Source organism: Hylobates moloch, unplaced genomic scaffold (assembly GCF_009828535.3).
Source record: "Hylobates moloch isolate HMO894 unplaced genomic scaffold, HMol_V3 SCAFFOLD_23, whole genome shotgun sequence".
NCBI classification, from domain to species: Eukaryota; Metazoa; Chordata; class Mammalia; order Primates; family Hylobatidae; genus Hylobates; species Hylobates moloch.
The window spans coordinates 30126712-30141428 of NW_026652298.1; the positions used below are offsets into that span (position 1 = coordinate 30126712).

The 14717-nt window shown below is 47.8% G+C and overlaps 1 protein-coding gene across 4 annotated transcripts in view; it reads right to left on the reverse strand.

The window, feature by feature from the left end:
• The window catches only part of SNX29 (sorting nexin 29), a 593868-nt gene that overhangs the window by 411403 nt on the left and 167748 nt on the right, over positions 1 to 14717 (reverse strand). The window contains exon 14 of one of the 4 annotated variants that reach the window (XM_058433798.1): positions 5443 to 5495. The exons of the other annotated variants lie outside the window; for them this stretch is intronic. Coding sequence (XP_058289781.1) covers positions 5492 to 5495 — 4 coding nt within the window. The 3' untranslated portion in view covers positions 5443 to 5491. The remainder of the gene's footprint in view (positions 1 to 5442; positions 5496 to 14717) is intronic. 4 annotated transcript variants of the gene reach the window in all.

Sequence of the window (14717 nt, forward strand, 5' to 3'; positions counted from 1 at the left end):
CCCCATCTCTACTAAAAGTACAAAAATTAGCTGGGTGTGGTGGTACACGCCTGTAGCCCCAGCTACTTGGGAGCCTGAGGTGAGAGAATCACTTAAACCCTGGAGGCGGAGGTTGCAGTGAGCCAAGAGCGTACCACTGCACTCTAGCTTTGGCAACAGAGACTGTCTTTAAAAAAAAAAAAAAGAAAGAAAAAGAAAAAAGCAACAACTATGTTGTGTGACAACCACATGCTTGCCGACCCTCCAGGGTAAAATAAGACAAAGTCTTATGTTACTGTTGCTGCTGCCCAGCACCATGACCTACATGGAACAGGCATTCCCAGGTCTGCATTCAGGGAACACCTTCTATGAGTCCAGTTCAAAGCACTGGACCCAAAGTGAACAGGACACACAAGACCCCACTGCCTTCAGCCTAGCTCAAGGTCATCAACTATGGCCCACAGGACAAATCCAGCCTGTTGTGTATTTTTTGTGGCTTCTTAAATAGCTTTATTGAATACAATGTGCCTACCACACATTTCTGCTCTGTTTCTGTGAATGAAGTTTTAGTGGAACACAGGCATGTCCACTCATTTATGTAATGTCTCTGGCAGCTTTCTTGCTACAACACCAGACTTCAGTAGTTGTGACAGAGACCATATGGCCTGCAAAGCCAAAAATATTTACCCTCTGCCCCTCAACAGAAAATATTTACCAACTCCTCATCTACTTAGGAGGGTGTGGATGCCCTGGACAAGCCCAGTCAGCCAACCAAGTATTGATCATTTCAGAGGGTCAAAGTGATATAAAGAAAATGACGCATGGTACCAGGTTGGATGATGAGAGGGTAAACAGACGAGGCCCCTCAGAGGCGCTGACATGTGTGCTGAGGCTGGACACCCTCAGAAGAAGCCGACCGTGCTGAGATCTGAGGGAAGAGTGTTCAAGAAGGGAGCCATCACGTGCAAAGCCATCCAGTTGGAACAAGCCTGGCGTTTCAGTCACAGCCCAGCAGGAAGTACATGGCACCCTCAAAGGGGTTGATGGTGAGGTTTAATAGACCATTTACAGAGGAGCAAGGTGAAAAGAAACCAACAGGGGTGGTGAGGGATTCGGGGGCTGACAACTGTGGAAAGACTGTATTAGTTCATTTTGCATTGCTCAACAGGAATACCTGAGGCTGGGTAATTTACATGGAAGGGAGGTCTATTTGGTTCACAGTTCTGCAGACTGTGTAAGAAATGCAGTCCAGCACCTGCTTCTAGTGAGGCCTCAGAAAGCTTTCAGTCATGGCAGAAGGCATGGGGAGCTGGAGTGCCACATGGCAAGAGAAGAAGTGAGGGTGGAGGTGCCAGGCTCTTTTTAAGTAACCAGCTCTGGCATGAACTAATAGAGCAAGAACTCACTCATGACCAAGGGGGAGGGTGCTAAGCCATTCACGAGGGACCCACCTGTCCCTATGACCCAAAACTTCCCATCAGACCCCACCTCCAACATTGGGAGTCACATTTTAACATAAGATTTGGAGGGAACAAACATCCAAACTGTATCAGATGCCCACCCTGTGCTCCTTCAGGGCTGAAGGGTAAGGTAGACAGTGGCTACTGGAGCCCAGCATCAATTGGGCAGTGATGCCATGCCACTGAAAGAAGGTACAGCCTCCAGCAGAGAGGAACACGAGAGAGTAACTGCCCCAGCCTCAAGTCCTTCCTGGCAAAGCTTCCCGTTGACCACATGGGCCAAAGTCAACCATAAGTCAGGGGTTGGGGAGCCTTGTGATAGAGTCCACCAAGCTACGCCTCTGGGGCAAAGAAGAGAGTGGAAAGGGAAAAAGCTGGAAAGAAAATCCGAGGGGAAAACACAGCCCATCTGGAATCCCCTGTCTATCCAAAGGTCAGAAAGGTGGTCAACATGGCTTCAAGGGCCACGAATCGAGATAGCATTATCAACCGCAGAATGTGACGAGGTATCAGACATTGGAACTCATTGCAGGACTGATCGAGGGAGGTGCAAATGAAAGATGAAATCATCACTGTATCTCTGTCAAAAATGTACTCGGATGTCGGTTTTGATCAGCTGTAGCATGTCAGCAATCCTGAGAAAAATCAGGAAAGCAAGAAAAGGATGATTTGCATATCTCGAAATCACACGTACAGTCGCTACTCCCAGCACAAGGCCAGGAGTGAAAGCAGTCAAGATCCCAATACTTCAGACCCAAGAGAAAGCTCCCACAGTCCAGACATCGATGCTATAATGCCATCAAGAAATGGGGGACAGCACTAACACTTCTGCCATGAAGTTACGTTTTTAAGTGCTCAATAGTAGCTGTTATTAACACTTGATTTTATTTTGTGCAAAATCTCCATACTTCCTTAAGATATAATTCACCCTTTTAAAGTGCATGTCCAGAGGTTTTTAGCATATTTACAAGACTGTACAACAACAACACTAATTCTATGAAGAGAACATTTTCATCATCCCAACCCAAAAAGAAACCCTATATCCATTAGCAGTCACTCCCATCCGCCCACACCCCAACCATGGCCCCTGACAACCACTAATCTTGTTTCTGTCTCTAGAAATTTGCTTATCCTAGATGTTTCACAGGAATGGAATGATGTAATAACACCAAGTTATTTTTAAATGATTAGTGCAAGACTGTTTTTCTGGCTGTGACCTTCTAAAGTTGGTGGGCTAGTTGGCAGAGCACATAAGCCTCTCTGCTATGTAACCAAGGGGGTAGACTCAGAAGGCTGAAAGATCCTGAGTCTAAACTAAAATGAAGATTCCTGATGTTAAAAACCTAACATCTACTCCTACCATGCCCCCCGCCACCCCTCAGCAACCTGAATACAGTCAGAAAGTGGAGTGGAGGCAGTTCTTGGGGTCCAGCAGACCCAGCAATGGGGCAAACAATGGGCATCCAGCCCACCACCCAGGCCTCACCAGCATCATTTCCACACCTGGCAACGTCAGAGTCACGGTGCTATTCCCTGCTGTGGCAAATCTCATCATTCCCACTTGGCCCTAGAAACATTTGTTTGAGACATTTGACTAGCCTGCGCTTTTGGAAAGGGCCTTACTTAGAGTTCCCAGAGACAAAAGAGGTGAAGAATAGATTTACAGTAAAGAAAATTGGTGCCTATAACTGGAAGTGGCTGCCTAGATGCACTGGATTCTAAGACTCTGGGGCTATAAAGAGTGTAGTGACTGGAAGTGGCTGCCTGAATACACTGGATTCTAAGATTCTGGGGCTACAAAGAGTGCAGTGATTGATTAGTAATGTCCGCAAGAGCACGGGATAAAGGAGTAGCAGCAAAGGACCCTGTACTTCCTGTCCCTCTCTTAAATGTTCACCAAGGCCACTGAGCCTACTACCCATGAGGTATGAGTTCTCCCAGTCCTACTGGGGATTTTTCTTTTTATATTTTTATTTCTAAATTTTCTTATTTTTGATACAGACAGGGTCTCCTTATGTTGCCCAGGCTGGTCTCAAACTTCTGGGCTCAAGTGATTCTCCTGCTTCGGCTCCCCAAAGTGTTCGGATTACAGGTATGAGCTACTGTGCCCAGCCGCAGTGGGGATTTCTATTCTCCTACTTGTGAAATACACAGCCATGTCTCTATGCAGATGTGGCCCATGGAACCTACAGTCTCATAAAATCCTTTGGTGAAACTTCAGCAAAATCTTTAGGGAGAAACGCCTGGTCCAAGACATCCGAAATTGAAGCCTAGAAACAGAACAGCGAGAGTTCTCAAAATCGTCTTGCATCTGCTCAATACTGGGATTGCTAGTTACTGCGAATTAGTTCTTGAGAAGCAGCCCAACATACAGTGTCCTGAGCCATCGTCTCTGAAAGAATGGAAGGGTGAGGAATGAAGCCAACTCCCTACAATGATCCACAGGCCATGCCCGGAACTGGGGATTAGGCAGAGAGATCAACTTAGCTGGGTATCGTCACACACCTGCAGGGGTGCCAGCCTTGCTGGGAGCCAAAGAAACCCTTTGTTAGACGGGTGTCCTCAGTAGAGGGCACTTGGAACCTTCATTTCAGCTAATTGCTAAGATAATGCAGTTATGCACAAGTTGTGCTTTCTACCGAAGCCTACACCATATTAATTCCAGAAGGGCTCATCTAAAACCAACAGGCAGGTGTGTTACAAATCTCATTCTCCACCCATTCCCCATGATTGGAGAAATGATTCCACGCCACAGGCAAAGATCCTAGTTCTGAGTTGAGATCAAGTCAACAACAATTTACTGGGCACTAAGTAGAGAAAGTGGGACAGAAGTCAATACTTCAACAGCCAAGCACTGAGCTAAGGGTTCCCCCATTTCACTCAATCCCCATATCCCCATATTACAAATAAGGAAACAGGCTCAAAGTTGCCTGAGGTGACACAGCAGGAAATGAGGGAGCAGGGGTCCGCTCTGGCCACCCCAAGTCTCCAGTGCATGTTGCACGTTCTTTTCACCGTGCCACGCTGTCCTCTTGGCCCACAGCCTGGGTGAAGCATCATATCAATGCTCAAGAAAAGAACTAATGTGAGCTAGGCCTGTGAGGCACTTATGAATCATTAGGCAAATGGACCACAAAATATGTGAGAATGTTCAAGCAGGACTACTGGGTGCCCACATCTGTGACAATTAAAACCAGCCAGGTGCACTGGCTCACGCCTGTTACCCCAGCACTTTGGGAGGCCGAGGTGTGTGGATCACCTGAGGTCAGGAGTTCGAGACCAGCCTGGCCAACATGGTGAAACTTCATCTCTACTAAAAATACAAAAATTAGCCGGGCGTGGCGGCGCACATCTGTAATCCCAGCTACTCAGGACGCTGAGGCAGAATTACTTGAACCCTGGAGGCAGAGACTGCAGTAAGCCGAGATTGCGCCACTACACTCCAGCCTGGGTGCCAGAGCAAGACCCTGTCTCAAAAAAAAAAAAATTAAAAAAATTAAAAGTGCTCTGCCTGGGAGGTAGAGGCTGCAGTGAGCCATGATGGCGCCACTGCAATCAAGCCTGGGCAACAGAGTGAGACACTGACTAAAAAAAAAAAAAAAAAAAAAAAAGCAGCAGCAACCCTTTAACTCATGCATGGTCAGCTGGGGTTGGTTACTGTACCTAGCACCTGAGAACTTATACCAGATGCTGTGATGTAATGTGAATTATAATACAAGTCTGGGATGCTGGGAAAACACAGAGGATGAAGCACCGGAGGGAATCATCACACGTTCACAAAGGTGGTGACACTGCAGCTGGCTCCTGATGCATGAACAGAAGCCAGCCCTCGGGCAGATGGAGACAAGCACATGCAAAGGCCCAGAGGCACAAAGGGCTTTCAGAGAATGGCCCTGCGCGATGTCTCCACTTCATAGTATAGGGAATAGGGCACCATTCAGGCCCTCCCAGCAAGGAATTTAGGGTCAGGGACAGGAATTCAGTTCCTGGATTCTTCACTTACGAGCTCACATGAACTTGACCAAGATAGGAAACTTCCAGTCTCTGCTTTTTCATCTGAAAAAATGCAGAAAATCAAGCCTGCTTCATAACCACGTTTCAAGGCTTCCAATCCTGTCACTGTAAAGGCATAAGACCCTTTACATGGTGCTACACAGTGGCCCGAGGTAAAAGGATAATACGGCAGAGCACTCTGGGAGAGAAGGACACCCAGGAAATGGCTGCTGTGAAATCTCCCGCCCTGGGCAGTAAGAGAAGTTCCTTTAGGAGACGTCATGACCCCATGTCCCCTGCCCTTGGCTCACCTCTCACCCTCATGCTGTGGAGGGCCAGTGTGAGCACATCGCCTCCTCACTCCCACCTCCATAACCATAAGGTCTTCCCTGTGCTGCCCTCAGGACTTTCTCCAGAGCCAGAGAAGGGGACCAGCCCTGCTGGCAGGATAGTGTGGAAGCAGGGTGGAGACAGCCAGCACCTTGAGGGGACAACCATCAGCCTATGGGGGGTGGATGTTGGTGGATGAACGCCCCATCCTTCCGAGGCGAATGCGAGGCATGTTCTCCACACTCCTTGGGGGACCCTCCGGCCGCCCACCTGCAGCCATCTCAAGAAACCCCCTTTCCTGACTGCCGTTCCTTGCCTTCTCACCCTCCGGCTCCCTCACTGTAGCTTCCTAGGATCAGCTCCCAGAGAAGCACCTGAATCCAAGCCCCTGACTCAGGCTCTGCTCCCAGGAAAACCACGACTAGAACAGGGGTCTCCCTGCCCAGCCACCTGGCAGGCCCACCCCACAGAAGTGAAAATGCCCCCTGGTCCTTGGTCACGCATCTGCACACACCCGAGCTCTGCAGGAGGGGGGCATGAGGAAACTCAGTGCCCAGAGGGACCACACCCTGGGCTCCTGCACTCCGATTCTCCTGATGATGGATAAACAGGCAGCCCCGAGAATCAATTCATTCATTTGGCCAAGTCGGCTGCACAGCCATTTGCTAAGGACCTAGAGAGGCCTGCCTTGCAGATGACGCCATAGAGGTAGAGAAACAAAACACAGCTCTCGGCACTTACAAAATGAGTTTTGAAGACAAACAGGGAAACCTTCCTGCACATCAGAGCCCCAGCGAGCTCCTGCCCCATATCCACCTTCATTGGGCTTCGTGGTGCTCTCTGGGGGCAGGAAGAGGCAAGAAGGGAAACCCAGGCAACCTGGGCCCCTTCCTAAGACTCCATGAGGGCTGGGCCCACGAGGCTCACGCCTATAATTCCAGTACTTTGGGAGGCCGAGGTGGGCGGATCACCTGAGGTCAGGATGAGACCATCCGGGCCAACGTGGCGAAACACCATCTCTACTAAACATACAAAAATTCGCCGGGCGTGGTGGTGGGCGCCTGTAGTCCCAGCTACTCAGGAGACTGAGGCAGGAGAATCTCTTGAACCTGGGAGGCAGAGGTTGCAGTGAGCCAAGATCGCACCTCTGCACTCCAGCCTAGGCGATAGAGCAAGACTCCACCTCATAAATAAAATAAAATAGATTAGAAAGAGACAAGGGAGTTAACCAAGAAGCTCCCTGGGGGAAGAGGATCTTGGTAGAGAGAAACCTTAGAGCCAAGGCTTCAAGGAAATGTGGGGGGGTGTGCGCCACGCACGTTAAGGAACAGCGAAGAGACCAACATGCCCAGAGCACATGAACACGAGGAGGAGTCAGAGGAGCAGAGAGAGGTGATGGGAGCATTGCATCATGTCAACTCCTTTTACACCACTCACCAGCTTTGGCTTTACTTCGAGGGAAGTGGGGAGCCACTGCAGGATCTTGAGCAGAGGAGTGATCTCATGAGGATGGGCTCAGCCATCTCTAGCATGGGTCCCCTCCTTGCAGCAGTGTCACTGGAACAGGACAGGGCCCGGGACTCACGATCACTTAGTGAACCCATGGTGGTTGTAGACTCTCCAGGAGGATGAATTGCAGAAGGTTCTGGGTCCTCCCTGCTCTCACACTCCCAGCTACATCTACCCCTTTCATTTTCCATCTCAGGGTGCCACCACCCTCTACTCAAACACATCTCCAACTCCACAGTCTGCCCTCGAGGAGCAGCTAGCATAGAAAAGCGGCCTCTCATTTGGTCCTCGGTTATAGTTGGCTCAGTGTGTCTGTGGCTTTTCTTTTTTTTTTTTTTTTTTTTTTTTTGTGACGGAGTCTCGCTCTGTCGCCCAGGCTGGAGTGCAGTGGCGCAATCTCGACTCACTGCAAGCTCTGCCTCCCAGGTTCACGCCATTCTCCTGCCTCAGCCTCTCTGAGTAGCTGGGACTACAGGCACCCGCCACCACGCCCGGCTAATTTTTTGTATTTTTTTTTAGTAGTGATGGGGTTTCACCGTGGTCTCGATCTCTTGACCTCGTGATCCGCCCGCCTCGGCCTCCCAAAGTGCTGGGATTACAAGTGTGAGCCACCGCGCCCAGCCTGTGGCTTTTCTAATGAAAACATCATTGCCCTGAGAAAAGGGCCTATAACTGAGGCAACGGGAGGAATCCAGGGTCCTTTAACCAAGGCAAATCCCCTCTTCCACTAGTTAATGACCATGTCCCTGGCTCACCTCATCCCTGTGCTCTCAAGAAGATATACATTCTGTGGCTCTTCATGTGAGCTGCTCCTCCCAGTGGCTTGCTAAATTGCACCTATTCTTCTTAATCCACCGACTTAACACAACATTTTTCTACCAACGTAATACATAGAATATATCTGAGCACACTCAGCTGCATAATTACATTGTTACAAACCTTCTAACCAAATACATTTCCTCCTGGGATGGAGTTTTCTCTCCTGGTCTGCACAGTGGCAACAAGAGCCAGAGTCCCCTGGGGCGGGGAAGTGGTGGTGGGGCATTACCCAACAGGGGCAGGACAAGCAAAGCCCTCAAGCCTGGAGGAGCAGTTTTCACCTCTAAAAGTAGGTAAATGTTTTTTCTCCTTCTGTGGGCAATTACAGAAAGCCTGCTGCCAAATTCTTCCCAAAATGCACTTCATTCCAGGGCTTTTAGAATTCCCTTAAGGAAGAAAGGGAAGAAAGAGGTGGGGCAGAGGGAGGAGGGAAGAGGAAAGAGAAGGAAGGTAGGGAGAGAGGGAAAACCCAAACTTCTAATGATTTGTATGTCAAACTCCATAAAAATAAAAGAGGACTTTACATCTAATTGTTCTTAATGCTTTAATGGAACATTCCCCAATAAAATACCTCCCAGCAGTTTAACCTTCAAAGCGGGAGGAAACCGTCTCCATAATTCAAACTTGAAGAAGGTAGAAGAACAGAACTGGAACACATCAGACAAATTGCCTTCTGTTTTTCTTCAATTTAAAGCTCAACAATTTGTCTTCCTGTCACACCACCTTGCTACATAAAACTTTCTGGAAAAAGCTGCATTCAAAAAGCTCACCATAAAGATTAGGGGGAGTGGCTGTGCACAGTGGTTCACGCCTGTAATCCCAGCACTTTGGGAGGCTGAGATGGATGGATCACTTCAGGCCATGAGTTCGAATCCAGCCTGACCAACATGCTGAAACCCCATTTCTACTAAAAAATAAAAATAAAAAAAATTAGCCAGGTGTGGTGGTGCACACCTGTAATCCCAGCTACTCGGGAGGCTGAGGCAGGAGAATCCCTTGAACCCAGGAGGCGGAGGCTGCAGCAAGCTGAGGTCGTGCCACTGCACTCCAGCCTGGACAACAGAGCCAGATTGTTCTTTTTTTTTTTTTTTTTTTGAGACAAAGATTCAGGGGGAGCGTGAGAGAAAGACAAGACATGGGGGGATCTCCCCAGGGGCCTCTAGACTGTACACAAGACTGGCCAAGAGATCCAGAGTGGGTACCAACATGGAAGGCTCTGAATTAGACGATATTTTGGAAAATGTTATGACCCTCTCTACGGCTAAAAATAAAGGATGTGCCATTCATTCATTCAGAGACAGGGTCTTGCTCTATTGCCCAAGCTGGAGTGCAGTGGCACAATCACAACTCACTGCAACCTGGAACTCCTGGGCTCAAGCAATCTTCCCGCCTTGGCCTCCCAAAGCACTGGGATTATAGGCATGAGCCACAGTGCCCAGCTCTTTTTAAACGATCATTATCCTTGACTAAAAACAGCCAAGGCTGGGGCACAAAAGAAAGCTATAGTAAATAGACATGACTACAGAGACACTCTGACAATCAACAAGTATAAAAACCACCCTAATGACCATGAAGGGTGGATGGCAGGGGACTTTCTAGCAGACTCTGCATTCAAACTCCAGCCCTGCCACTGTGTGTGGGGTCCTGAGCAAGCTGCTTAGCCTGTCACCCTCTTGTGAACTGAGAACATAAAAGGACCTTGCTCACTGGCCACCACTAGGATTAACTTAGCTGACCTATGTGAGACAGAACAATTCTTGGTGTTCAGAAAACACCTGGAAAATGTAAAAAATAAGATGGCTATTATGTTTTGTCAATAATGAATTAGTGGCATCTGTTCCAGGAACCTGTGGTGTATGTGCTGCGTTCTCAGCCTGACTGGTCAGCAAAGTTGCTACTAGTACAGGTCAGTTTTTTTCTGCAGGAAAATGGAAAGAGCCTCAGAAACACCGCGTCTCTCACTGGTTTGAAGATGGTGGTTTGCCCCATTTGATGGGTGAATCTGGGGTTCAGAGAAGGAAAGCGACGCGTTCCAGGTTACAGAGCTAAAATAGGGCAGGGTTTCCAAAGACCCCAATGCAAAGCCCAGGGCAGTTTCCATGAAGCCACACTGTCTCCTGCTCCCCACATGCCCATCTGAGGCCAGACCCTGAAATGACCATCTGCAGGTGTCCCATCTTCCCCATCTGCAAACCAGTTACCTGGTCTGGATGTGGGAGGTAGGAATTCCAACATGTGCTTGGTACCACCTCTTAACAGAAAAGTATCAGAGAAACCAAAGATTCTACGATGTGAATCTTTTTATGTGTATTATTGCATGCATTTTTTTTAAGACAGGGTCTTGCTTTGTTGCCCAGGCTGGAGTGCAATGGCACAGTCTCAGCTTACTGCACCCTTCACCTCCCGGGCCCACGCAATCCTCCCACCTCAGCCTCCAGAGGAGCTGGGACTACAGGCGCATACCACCACACCTACCTAATTTCTTTGTATTGTTTGTAGAGATGGGGTTTCACCACATTGCCCAGGCTGGTCTCAAACTCCTGAGCTCAAGCAATCTGCCTGCCTTGGCCTCAGGATCACCTGAGGTCAGGAGTTTCAGACTAGCCTGACCAACATGGCAAAACTTCGTCTCTACTAAAAATACAAAAATTGGCCAGGCATGGTGATATGTACCTGTAATCCCAGCTACACAGGAGGCTGAGGCAGGAGGATCGCTTGAACCTGGGAGGCAGGGGTTGCAGTGGGCCGAGAACGTGCCACTGCACTCCACACTGGGTGTCAGAGTGAGACTCTGTCTCAAAAAAACAAAACAAACAAACAAACAAACAAAAAAACACAAATGTAGAAGAGTAGGTTGTGAGAAAATGTAAAATCATAATGAGGAGGGGAAATGACTGAGGTGGAGGACCACCCTCTCTTCAGAGGTATTGAAAAGAAACCGTCCTGCAAAGATCTGAGGATCTGTGGGGTACGAGTCCCGGGCAGAAGAAACAGTGAAGACGCTTAACAGGAAGTAGGCAGGCCCCGGTCAGATCACGCAGAACATGCAGGCCAAGGAAAGGAGGGTGGATATTCTTTTTTTTCTGAGTACAATGGAGTGTTGTACACATAAGAATGGCATGAGCTGACTTAACGCTTTGAAAAGTAAAATCAGAACCCACTCAAACAAAGCCACTGTAAATGACCATCAAGGAACTTTGAACTTAGAAATTAGATATTAAGAGACTGTTGCTAATTTTATTGTGTAATAGTGTTGTGTGTGGTTATAATTTTTTTGTCTTACTGTAAGAGATTCATATATGAGAGCAAGTATTTATAGCTGATATGACATCTAGGACTTGCTGTAAGTTGTTAAGCAAAGAACAAAGCAGAGTGTAACCGGCTCAACAAAGCAAGAGTAGTAACAAGTGAGTAACTGCGAAGACTGGGGGATGGGTACGCAAGGGCTGTTACACTATTCCGTCTATTTTTGTTCATGTTTGAAAAATTCCATAATTTAAAAATTTTTAAATAAAAAGCAGAAACAAACATATTAACATTTTGACTTTGTGGCCATATAGCAGACAGGGGAAAGGTATCTTTGCTGGGTAAGGTCCTCTGAAAGCCAAGGTCACATTCTTATTAGCCATGAACTTGGGAGGAAAACATGGGTCCTATCCAGCCTCATACCCTCCTCCATCTGAGCACTTCTGTCTGTTAAATGACCGTATCTCTTGCTTGGCTGAGCAATTTCCAATTCAGATAAAAGAGCCAAAACGAATTAGCCCCAATCTGCACAAATGAACCCAAATCACAGGCTGTGACCCTGCTGGTGACCCAAAGACAACTTCCTCCTCACGGGCTTGGGGCCTCCTAACACTGTGACCATGGCAATTACAAAGGGACGCAGCTCACACACACTATCTCCAGATGTGATCACTGGACAAAAATTAGCTCATTCGCTGCTGTTCCTGGTCACAATTACCTGCCACAAGGCTCAGGTTGTTAAAGCTGTGATGCGGACTCACTCTTGAAAAGATCTGCTCCTCAATGACTCAGGTTAACAAAGGCTGCACAGCCTTAGTGAAGACGCCAATGCTGGTGAAGGCCTGGGTTAGGTCTGGCCTTGTACCTTGAGGAGCTAGGCAAATAATTCATTCACATCTTGTTTATCCGTCCTTAAAGCCCAGTAGCAAAGTCTACTGGGAAGACAGACTCTAATCCAAGAACCAAACAACTGGAATCATACTTATCATGGCTGATCTACCCAGTCTCTCTCTCTAGAATCATTCACCCTGCTTTAGATCTGACCATCATCATCTCTTGCCTGAATAGCTCAAAGAACTTCCAGCCCCTCTGACACTGGCCTCCTCCTATCCACTTCTCCACAATGCCCAGGAGGGGATTATGGCTCTGTCCCTCGGAACAGACCTAATCAATTACTCCCCCTCCTTAAAGGCCTTCAATAGTTGCCCACTATCCACAGAACCAAGACCAAACTCCTCACTGGGACCTTGGGAATCTGTTTCCAGGCCACCCTTGCAGAAACCCCACCCTCAATCATTCCCCAAATGTACACTGGACTCCAGAATTCCAGGATACAGCCACAGGGAGCAACCTGAACCTTCCTTGACACAGCATCTTCCTTCATGCCTCTCCTCCTTGGCACAAACTGTTCTAACTGGAGTGCACTCTGTGAACTTCTGGAAGGCTGTCTCTGTGATCCTTGGGTCCTGAGCACCTAGAAACCACACTTGACTGAGGCTGGTAAAGATCGTAGGATGATATAGAACTGCCTTCATTTATTAGCTTCCTGTGTCTCAGACACCAGCCCACACTTCTTTACCTGCATTATCTCATTCAATCCTCACCAACACCCATGAGGTAGGTTCTATTATTTTTCCCATTTTCATGATTTTTAAACACGGAGGCTCACAGAGGTACAGTAACTTGCCCAAGGTCACAATGCTAGCAAGTGCTTACTGCAGGGATTAGAGGCAAAGTCTTTGTGAATCAAAAGGTCATTTGTTAATCACTATAGGGACAATCTGATCTACTGACTACAGAACAGAGCATATACTCCCTCGTGACCCCAAGTAACAAAACAAGTGAATTTTCCTCATGAGAGACTACTATGTACCAGGCACTAAGCACAGACCACTACTTACTTCCCTTCTGTTTTATTTGGAGTGACAATGTGCTCCACTAAAAAACAGAAATCACATTTCTCAGCATCCCTAGCAGAGTAAGTTCAGGCCAGTGAGAAGTAAGAGAAAGTGTCTGAGTGACTTGCGGTAACCTCTGTACAAGAAGTTGGCATGCACTTTCTCCCCTTCCCCTGCTTCACCCTTCCTGCTGCCAAGAACACAGGTCTCATGGCTGGGGCTCCAGCAGCTACTTTAGACCATGAAATCACCTTGGAAACAGAAGCCAAACACAGCAGAACAACAACATAGAAGTAACTGACAAATGCTCATTTGTTCATTCAACAAACATCCACTGAGCTCTATTATGTGCCAGGCATTGTCCAGGCTCCTTGGAATAGATCTATCGGTGAACTAATGAGACAAAGGCAGGCCGGGCGTGGTGGCTCACGCCTGTAATCCCAGCACTTTGGGAGGCCAAGGCGGGTGGATCACCTGAGGTCAGGAGTTCGAGACCAGCCTGACAAACATGGAGAAACCCTGTCTCTACTAAAAATACAAAAAAAAATTAGCTGAGCACGGTGCCACATGCCTGTAATCCCAGCTACTTAGGAGGTTGTGGCAGGAGAATCACTTGAACCTGGGAGGTGGAGGTTGTGGTGAGGCGAGACTGTGCCATTGTACTCCAGCCTGGGCAACAAGAGCGAGATTCCATCTCAAAAAAAAATAAAATAAAACAAGACAAAGGCTCCTGCCCTCATGAGGCTTAAAACTTAAGACCAAAAGGCAGTGATAAATCATGAATGTAAGAAGTGATGTATTAGAAAACAAGAAATGCTATGGAAGTAAGAAAAAGTTAAGCAAAATAAGAGGGACTAATCATGCAGGGGAGGGGGAGATTGCACAAGAAAATCTGAGGGACAAATGAGTGAAAAACAAGAAAAACAAGATCTACTAACATGCAGCTAACGTCACTCCCTAACAAACTTGGGAAAGAGCCTTGCGAGATACAGAAAGAGAGGCAGAGACCATCTGTGGATTTAGTTCAGCCCTAACAGCTCCTTAGCTCACATTACCAGAAACAAGAGGGAGTGTGCTCAAAGGCAAGCCTATTCCACGCTAGGTCGCCATTTTTAAGTGGCCTTTTCAGCATGGACAACAAAGGGCGTTTTGCAGCTCCGTGGGTGGTATTCCAGGACCCCACCTCTCCACTTTAACCTGTGTGGCTCAGCTCTCAGGGAGCTCTCTCGGGTCTCAGAGAGCTTCCAAGTAAGAATGCATTTGAAGGAAAGTTCTTCTGCTTAAAATAAAACGTTTTCATGATGGCTACTTGGTGGCTGGAGCTGAGCAGCAGCAGGTACGAGTCTCACACATCTTTGCTTCGGCTATGTTTGGCACCAGTACAAATTCGGCGAACTCTGGTTTGCTCAGTGAACCGATCAACTTTGCAAACTTCCAGAGTCACTTGCCTTGACAGTTGTCTCTCTTTAAACCGCATCGCTGC